Source organism: Populus alba, chromosome 14 (genome assembly GCF_005239225.2).
Source record: "Populus alba chromosome 14, ASM523922v2, whole genome shotgun sequence".
Lineage (NCBI taxonomy): Eukaryota > Viridiplantae > Streptophyta > Magnoliopsida > Malpighiales > Salicaceae > Populus > Populus alba.
In genome coordinates this window covers 11,070,611-11,080,708 of record NC_133297.1, presented here as the reverse complement: position 1 = coordinate 11,080,708, position 10,098 = coordinate 11,070,611, and the positions used below count along the sequence as shown (strand labels likewise).

The 10,098-nt window shown below is 30.4% G+C and overlaps 1 protein-coding gene across 1 annotated transcript; it reads left to right on the top strand.

Moving 5' to 3' along the window:
- The first annotated feature begins 4,165 nt into the window (after positions 1–4,165).
- Positions 4,166–6,215, top strand: LOC118041789 (chalcone synthase). Its single transcript, XM_035049286.2, has 2 exons — positions 4,166–4,457; positions 4,878–6,215. The coding sequence occupies exons 1-2, from the start codon at positions 4,277–4,279 to the stop codon at positions 5,885–5,887; spliced, it is 1,191 nt and encodes a 396-aa protein (XP_034905177.1). The 5' UTR covers positions 4,166–4,276; the 3' UTR covers positions 5,888–6,215.
- The last annotated feature ends 3,883 nt before the right edge of the window (positions 6,216–10,098 follow it).

Here is a 10,098-nt window from a genome sequence, read left to right as displayed (position 1 = left end):
AACAACTGAATTTTTTGTAATCTATAGTTATAAAAGTTTTGGAAGGACTTAGGATGTCAAATTGTGCACCTTCATTATCATCCATTGTCAAAGGGGGTAAATTTAGGTAGAATTAATGCCTACAAAATGTATTGGAAAAGGAGTTGATAAGTAACATTCCTTATGTACCTACGATTGACAGTTTGATGTATGCACAAGTCCGCATAAGACCTGACTTGGAATTTGCAGTATGAATGTTGGAAAGGTTCCAAAGTAATCCATGAATAGATCGTTAAAAAGCTGGTAAGTAAGTCATTAGGTGCCTACAAGGAATAAATGATTACAAGTTGACTTGCAAACATGCTAATTATTTTGAGGTGATTGGTTATTTAGACTCGAATTTTGCTAGTTGTGTAGGCATAAGAAAATCTACTCTAGAATACATTTTCTTTTTGCTAAAAGAGTTGTATCTTGAAGAAGTACTAAGCAAACTATTATTGCTTCATTTACTATGAAAGTTAATTCATTGCATGTTATAAAGCAATGACACAAGCAATTTGGTTAAGAGAATTTATTTATGGTCTTAAAGTTTTTTATCCCATATCAAGATCAATAAACATATATTGTGATAACTCGGTTGCAATTTTCTTCTCTAAGAGTAATAAGTATGGAAACCCAAACAAGCATATCGATATAAAATATTTCATTATGAGAGAGAAAATGAAGGAATATGAAGTTCTCATCGAGCATATAAGCATTGAGCTAATGATTGTGAATCCCATGACTAAAGCATTGCCAACAAAACAATAGAAAGATCTTACGGATCATATGGGTCTAGCTAATCTATTTGATATTTTACTTCATTTTCTTTTAGTTGATTGTTTAGATAATTTTTATGTTATTCTTAGAAACTAAAGTGATGTTTTGTGTACATAAAGTATTATTTTCTATATCTATTGAGATATATAAAGTTGGACCCGATTGACTTATTGGAAGTTCATTCATAAAGTTTATTTTCTCATTAATTATTTATTTTAAGGATGCAATGTATTGTAATACATGAAAGAAAGTGTTTGATAAAGTGTGATCATTATTATTCATATGTTGTATTCTTGATTTAAGCATGAGCATTTTCACTTAGATATTTTGAACTTTATAAAGATATTGTCATTTTTCAGGTGATGTCCTATAGGCCAAGTGGTAAAATGTTAGAATTTTTTTTTTTTTTAAATGGCCCATATATTAAGTACATTTTAAATTAAGTGACAATTAAGGCTTAAAGCTCATTAGACTCTAGTAGTAAGCCAAGCACATACATTATGGATGAAGCTATGATGAATAAAGGTACAAAAAGATTGGGTTATATACAAAAGGTTTTTTTTTTCTAATTAACAAAAGTTTCCTTCCTTTTTTTTTCTTCTAATAGTTAGGTGGTGACTGCCTTTTATTCAATAAGAAGTGATTTCTTGATAAATTCTTACCATGAAAATTCAATAAACTAGAGAATTTAATGTATTTGTACTTTTATATGTAGGAAGTTAGGCATGGAAATAAGTATAATATTATTCGCACATTAAATATCTTTCTTATTTATTCAAATTCAATACTAAAAAATAAGTTCATGTTTAAGAAATTATATATACCCCAACAATTAAATATATGTACATCAAACTCTAATAATGAATGAAGTATTTTTTTTTTTCCTGAAATTATATAATATGCATAAACAGTGGCAAATCCAGGGTTTTTTAAATAAGGGGGCAAACTATTAACAAATACTTGAAATTATGTTTTATGTAGATATGCATTATATAGATAAATTAATTTGAAATATATGTACTAACTCATATAAAAAAAATTAATTTAAGAATACTTTCAAAATGAAAAAACTTATGTTATAATTGTTTATTTTTTAGTTTTTATATTTTAAAACCGTTTCATAATAACTTTATTATCAATCTCATTGAAGATATTTTTCTCAATATATATAATCAAACTATCATTCATCTATTTTAGTTTAAGGTGGGTTTAATGCTTGTGTTTTCTAAATCTTCCAACAATTGTAACAGTCTAGCCCAACCTGCTGCATATTGTTTGTTTTGAGCTTTACGTCCTCATGGTTTTGTTTCTAGTGATGCAAGCTTATCACTGAGTCTGACGCTCCAAAACACGTACAACAAGTTAGCGACCAGCACTATAAATAAGGCCAACAACTATCTCCTCACCCGCCGATGTGGGATCTTACTACAATTCTATGCTAACATATGATAGAGAGTAGCTAAGATCATAGCTTAAAAGGATTGCCATGACCAATTAATGTTATTATCATTGACTTATTGTTTTCTACAGGTGGGTTAAATATAAATATTAAATATTTTTTTATTTCTATTGTGTCCCTAATTTTTTGAGTTGTCATATACTTTATTTTTAATCACTAGTAAGTTCATCACCATCCATTTTCAATATGAAATTCATAGCAAAATACTTATCATCAATTCATCAAAACCCATTTTATTTCATATCCATGTGCATATAATATTATCTATATACATATTAATTCAACAAACTCTTAAATTATCATAAATCCTAACATTTTCAATAACTAATTGTAAAGAAATAAAACTAAAATTAAACAAAAAAACAAATACAAAAGAGGAGGAAACTTACCTAAAGTATGAAACATAAGAGGTTATTTGCTTAACTAATTAATAGCTCAGGATTTGAAGAGAAATTTTATGCGAAAAAAAAGAGGTAAGAATAGTACTAGCTTGAAAAAAAAAAGGACTCTTAGTTAATTAGAAAGAAAAAGAAAGAAAAGGGGAAAGATAATGAAATATACTGAACATATATATTATATTATATTGTAAGTTAATAATAGCTAACTTGGGTTAATTGGTAACCAGCAAAAAAAATTAAACCTGCTAAGATATTATTAATATTCTAATATAAAAGGATTATAAAAAGAAGATAAGGAGGGCAATTGCCCTTTATGACCTTACATGGCTTTGCCACTATGTACATAAGGAGAATGGCTATAAATGAATTATTTCATTTAGAGGTGATTATTTTCAGTTTGGTTTGGTTTATATATATATAAAAAACAACCAAATTTAATTTTCTAAAAAAAACTCGAAATCAAACCAAAACCGGTTCAAACCGGTTTGCCTCGGTTTTTTTTTGATTCGATTTTTTTTCAGGGCTTGGTTCGGGTTTTTCTAGTTTTTTTTCTGTTTGGGTTACAGTCGATTTGTTCGCTTTTTTTTAAAATTTTAATCGGTTTTTTTTCACGGTTTGATTTTTTCTATTTAATCGTTTTTTTTTTTTTTTTCCCACCCTTAATTTCATCTAATAAATAAATAAAACTTGAAAAGAATCATATATTTTAACATCCTATATCCACAAGAAATCCTCGAGTGTTTCTTCATATAATAATTAAGTGTGTTTATTTCCTCCCAGCATGATCACCCATTTCATGTTTATCCATATAAAATTTTTATAGAAATAGACTTGGTCTCGCGAGAAAAATTGGTTGAAGAATCCACAAGCTTTTAAAATTCAAACAATTGAAATAATCATGGTAAGATTATAACTAGTTGTTACAACTTATAATCCATAATAAATAAATAAAAAGATAAATTATTGTTGATAACGTGGATAATGTAGATTAGGGGTGAGCAAATTCAGTTCGGTTTTTATTAAAAAAAATAACTAAATCGAACCGAACTGAAACCGGTTCGAACTGACCGGTTTCGGTTTTTTAAGGGAAAAAACCGTTTCAAACCGGGTTGGCTCGATGGTTTTTTTGGTTCGAGAACCGAACCGGTTTTTTTTTTAAAATTTTAATAGATTTAATTGGTTTTTTGTTCGGTTTTTTCAGTTATTTTTTTCTTATTTTCTTGATTTCTTGATTTTTTTACTCACCCTAATGTAGATTAGCCTGGCGGGCAGGGTATCCTACTTGGGAATTTTTTTTTTTAAGAGGAGGAGAGGTAGGAAAGGTTAATTACGTCACTGCATGCGGAAACTACTTTAAATTCAACAACGAAGAAAGGCATGTGGTTCGACATCTACCACTCGTTAACAGCCTAACCCCCAGACCCACGTGGCCAACCAGCTATCCGTCCCTCCAACCTACCAAGGACCAACTGTCCCTCTAAGCTGCATCTCTTTATAAATACCCTGTTACCTTCCTTTCATACATGCCATCGACAGTAATTTCAACTTTTTTATTGCATTTGTCTCTCTCTCTGTTCCCCAGCTAGCTTCTGAACATTCAAAGAGCTAGCTGCCCGTAAAGATGGCACCGTCGATTGAGGAGATCAGAAAGGCCCAGCGAGCCAGTGGTCCAGCCACCATCCTGGCCATTGGCAAGGCCACCCCGGCCAACTGCGTCTCCCAGGCTGACTATCCTGACTACTACTTCCGGATCACCAACAGCGAACACATGACTGAGTTGAAGGAGAAGTTCAAACGCATGTGTACGTGTCTATTTCATATATTCTCACACAGTACTCCAGCATTTAAACTCCACTTTTTCACTTGATTATAGATGTTGCTTCACCGCCAAGAAAAATCCAAAAACGTTCATGGAATTTATTCTTACATGCTTGATATTTTCTGTCGACATACACGTATCTATCTATCCATAGAAAACACCCGTAGTTTGATTCCTTCTACTTGTATTTCATATATGCATTTGCGATTAACTAGAAATCTCGAGTTGATTTAACTCTTGAGAGTGAGTACTGGTGTGTCATGGTATAAAAAAAAAAACAGTGAAAGAGAAAACGGCTGAGGGAGCTGTAAGAGAGGGGGAGGGGGTATATGTATTAATTCTGCTTACAATGATTTACAACTCAATGGGATTAATTTTATGATTATATGATTTCCATGAACAGGTGACAAATCTATGATCAAGAAACGGTACATGCACATAACCGAGGAGATACTGAAAGAGAACCCTAGCATGTGTGAATACATGGCTCCGTCTCTTGATGCACGCCAAGACATGGTGGTTGTGGAGGTTCCAAAGCTGGGAAAAGAAGCTGCAACTAAGGCTATAAAAGAGTGGGGTCAGCCAAAATCCAAGATCACCCACCTTGTATTCTGTACAACCTCAGGTGTAGACATGCCAGGTGCTGACTACCAGCTCACCAAGCTCCTCGGCCTGCGTCCCTCCGTAAAGAGACTCATGATGTATCAGCAGGGCTGCTTCGCCGGCGGGACCGTCCTTCGTTTAGCTAAGGACTTGGCTGAGAACAACAAGGGCTCACGCGTTCTTGTTGTCTGCTCTGAGATCACTGCTGTCACTTTTCGTGGACCATCTGATACTCACTTGGATTCCATGGTAGGTCAAGCGCTTTTTGGCGATGGTGCTGCAGCAGTTATTGTAGGTGCTGATCCTGACACTTCCATTGAGCGTCCATTATTCCAGCTTGTTTCAGCTGCACAAACCATCCTTCCTGACTCTGACGGGGCCATCGATGGACACTTACGTGAGGTTGGTTTAACCTTTCACCTGCTAAAGGATGTTCCTGGGCTAATCTCAAAGAACATAGAGAAAAGCCTGGTTGAAGCATTCGCTCCAATTGGTATCAACGATTGGAACTCCATATTTTGGATTGCACACCCTGGTGGCCCCGCGATTCTTGACCAGGTTGAGATTAAGCTAGATCTAAAGGAAGAGAAACTGAGAGCTACAAGAAACGTCCTCAGTGATTATGGCAACATGTCAAGTGCTTGTGTTTTGTTCATCTTGGACGAGATGAGAAACAAGTCTCTCGAGGAAGGGAAAAGCACCACCGGTGAAGGGCTTGAGTGGGGTGTTTTGTTTGGATTCGGACCTGGACTCACCGTTGAGACAGTGGTGTTACACAGCGTTCCAGTAGAACAAACAATCTACTCATGAGCCATGAATTACGAAGTTCTGGAGACAACCTGCGGTTGTGGAAAGCATATTCTATGATTATAAGCATAAAAAAAATAAGATCTTTCGACCAGCAATATATATTGGGCAGTTATATGCTAAGGTTGCCTTTAAGGGTGTTGATGTAAGGTTTTTATCCTCTGTGTGTGTCGGTGTGTCCATTTTTTAGTGTCAAAAAGCTTTTATTCCTCCGTGGCCTTGTGATATCAGGGGATGGTTATTTCACATCTAGATCCTAGCCGTTCTCCCTGTATCTCTTGTGGATTAACTTTCTTTAAGGCAATGTATTCTTGACTATTAATTTCACGTATTTAATTCTGTGAAAACTTCAATTTTAGTCCCTCCCACCATTCCAAATCTTTTGAGAAACAATTAAGCCTCTTCAAAAACTTTTGTCCAATCTACACGCCCGCGTATAATACTGTGTGATCTAGGACGTTAAATGAAGTCCGGATGTGTTCTAATAATTTTAGCATCAAATCATATTATATTCTTGCTCCATAGCTTCTATATCATTCACCTACAAGAGTAATTATAATTGTTTTTTTTTAAATATATTTTATATTAAAATAATATTTTTTTAAAATTTTTTTTTTAAAATCAACATATTAAAACGATTCCAAAACATATAAAATAATTGAATTTTTATAAAATATGATTTGCATTGCATTCTCAAACAGTGCATACAGTACAAAGATGATGTTGTCTAATATAGAATATATTTGAAGAAGACTTGATAATATATATATATATATGAGATAACATTAAGGGATAATTAAATGGGATTTATTTCATTTTATTTACCTTTTATTATCATTAAGGTTCTCCATTAATTAAGAGAAACAGTGGTTAACCTGTCTGTGTATGGATGGAAAAACGTCACAACAGCAATTAATACCAATAAAGAGAAACATAAATATTAATGGCGGAGGCATAGGAATAACCAAAATTTAAGGAACATATTGTAATAATGAGAGTTAATTACGGTACATGTCATTATTGGCCCATCAATATATACATGGATGTCGTTTGGTAATGTGGTAAAAAAATATTTTTAAAAAATTTTTAAATTTTTTTTTTCTTTAAATTAATATATTTTTTTATGTTTTTAAATTATTTTAATGTTCTGATCTCAAAAATAATTTTTTAAAATAAAAAAATATTATTGACAATCTTTTCTGAAGTAAAATATATTTTGAAAAGTAACAGCAACCACATTTTCAAACACGATCGTTGCTTCGAGGAATTAAGCAATATTAAATGGAAATATTTAATAATAATAATAATAATAACAATAATTGGTGGTGTTTGAAATTGTGACGACAATTATTTTTAGAGTATTTTTTTTGTTTTGAAATATATTAAAATAATATTTTTATTTTATTTTTAAAAACAATTCAAAATTATTAAAAAATTTAAGTTAAAAAAAAAACCATAAACATACCCACTGAGAGATGATTGTGTGTATTAAATTTATTTATATGCATGAGGCTGATGCGGGATATTGTGGGGATGAGCTTTTAATTAAAATTGAATTAAAAAAAAGAAAGAGATTTATCTCCAAGAAAGAACATGATTTTGGATTAAAAACCATACTCTAACATGATAATTAAACTCTGAACCGTGAGAAACACCCTAGTGATTATCTTTCTTCTTTGTTAATTATGAACCATAATTATCATTTATTAACGCATTAAGCACTTACTTTGAAAGGGATGTGCTACGAGTAATACAGGACTTGGTGCAAATAATGACAAGATAGAACTACGGAGTCCTTTTCTTAGGCTTCCAGTGTTTTGTAAATAATATTTTTTTGAGAAAAACGTTTTGTAAAAAAAAAAAATATTTTTTATTGTTTTGATATATTAAAAAAAATACTTTTAAGTATAATAAATTTTTTTACTTTGGTGGATTTTAAAATATGATAATAAAATGTGAAAAATTATTATATTAATGATAAAAATAATGATGGTGGTGGATACTTTAATAACAAAGTGATAACCAGGATGACATCAGAAAATATAATTAAGGGGAGCCAAATTAGTAATGTGGTTGTAATGTTGTTAATAGTGATAATCAACGACGGTGGAATGATTGCTATTGTTATGGTAGTAGTGATAATACTAGAAATTATTAATGAAGTGGTCAGGCATGATGTTTGTAAATATTGTGAGTTAGTAGTATAAAGAAAATATTTTATTTTTCTTTTTTAGGTTAAAAATATATAAATTATCTATGTTACGTTACGAGCGAGAATAACTTTTTTAATGTAAAAAAATATCCAAGCATTGTAAACATACTTCTCCTCAAGAAAAACAAATCTTAATCATTAATCCAAAATAAAATGTATTCGATGCATACATTTAATAAGATAGATTGAAGATTATATGAGTTGATAAATGCTAAAAAGTGATTTTAACACAGACTAATTCATGAAATTCAAAAAACATTCATAACTATATATATATGTGTGTGTGTGTGACATATGAAATGTGTTGAGAGAAGATATTGAATTTTTTAATTTAATTATAGGGCACTAATGGTTTTTTTTTATAAGAATTGTAATAATTTAAACTATATTGAAAAAAAATAATTTGTTAGTAAAAGCTTTCTTTTCCTTATTAATATCTTTGAATTTTTTAAAAAAAAATCTAACAATTATTTCTATGTTATTTATTTAATAAAAAATAAAAGTATCCGGAAAACATACCTAAAAACATTAAAACAATTTTATCTCATTAATGCGCTATTTGAAGAAAAAAACATTTTACACAAATATTTTCCCTAAGATATTATTTTATCATTATTTCAAAAGCAGTTGCAATTCTAAAAATGTTTTCTAAGGGAGGAGCTAATTAAAAAAAAAAAAAAAAAACAATTTTGCCGATCAATCCACAATTTAAGCCTTGGACCAAGTCAGACTAGTGTCCGAGTCTTGTAAGTTTGTAAAGTATCTCTCTACCTATTTTCAGTGGGTGTTCAATGCTGTCAAAACGACTGCTGGGGAATATAGTTATACTTGTTTTTTAAACAAGTACTTTTTATTTAAAAATTATATATTTTTTATTTTTTAAAAAATTATTTTTAATATTAACATATCAAATTTAAAAATATTAAAAAAATATTAATTTAAAATAATAAAAAATTAATTTTTTTAAAAAAATACTTTTAACACAAAATATATATATATATATATATATATATATATATATATTTTAAATATATGGCAGGGGATGGCGACGTGGCATGGAGGGTGCCTCTGCATTCTTTTAAGCTTATAAGATGTGTAATAAAAACCCAACTAAATTCAGGGCCGGAGTTAATATTCAAAAATAAGAGGGGCAGAGAAAAAAACTTCAAAAAAACATTTTCTAAAGGGGCAATTCACCCTTCTTCTCCATGTAGCTCCGCCTCTCACCGGACTGATACTTCTAGCTAGCCTTGAGCATTTTCTAATGGAGCAACTCTCTCTCTCTCTCTCTAACTTGGCCAAAGAAGAAGAAAACATGCCCATGTGTCATCCATTCCTTTCTTTTAAATAAAATATCATACGACATGTCATTTACAAAAATAAATCACACGTTATCTACTAGTCAAAATGTCAAGCTTCAAACTTTTAGGTGTAAAAAAAAAACACATTTTTTACCCATTGTTTTTTATTAAAAAAAAAAAACTAAAAAAACATTACAGGGATTACAATAAACTTATCTCTGATCTTAAATTAGCATTTAGTATATTTAAAAAAAATGACCAAAAAAATTCTTAAGACCCATCTATTTTTTTATATGATTAAAAAAAAAAAAAAAAAACTTTTCTGACATGAATAGTTTCACTGCCAAATAATTGTCATTCGTCAATTGACTTTCTCTCTTTTTTTTTTGTGTAATTCTCTCTCTTTCATCTCTCCTCTCTTTAAATTAATGACTAAAATGCTAGAAAAATAAAGTTTGAGATCAAATTGTTTAACATCCAAACTAAAAGGATCAAAAAGAAAATTTCCCAAAACCCTTAGGCAAACTTAAACAAAAAGCCGGCTCAAATTTTTTCTCTATTTCAATTTTTTCTGCTCTTTTTTAATCTTTTCCAAACAATAAATTCAGATTTTTTATTTTATTTAACTAAGCATCAACTGAATATCAGAACTTTTTTCAAATTGAGATAACGAAAAAATAAGTAGTTTGAAACAATTATCA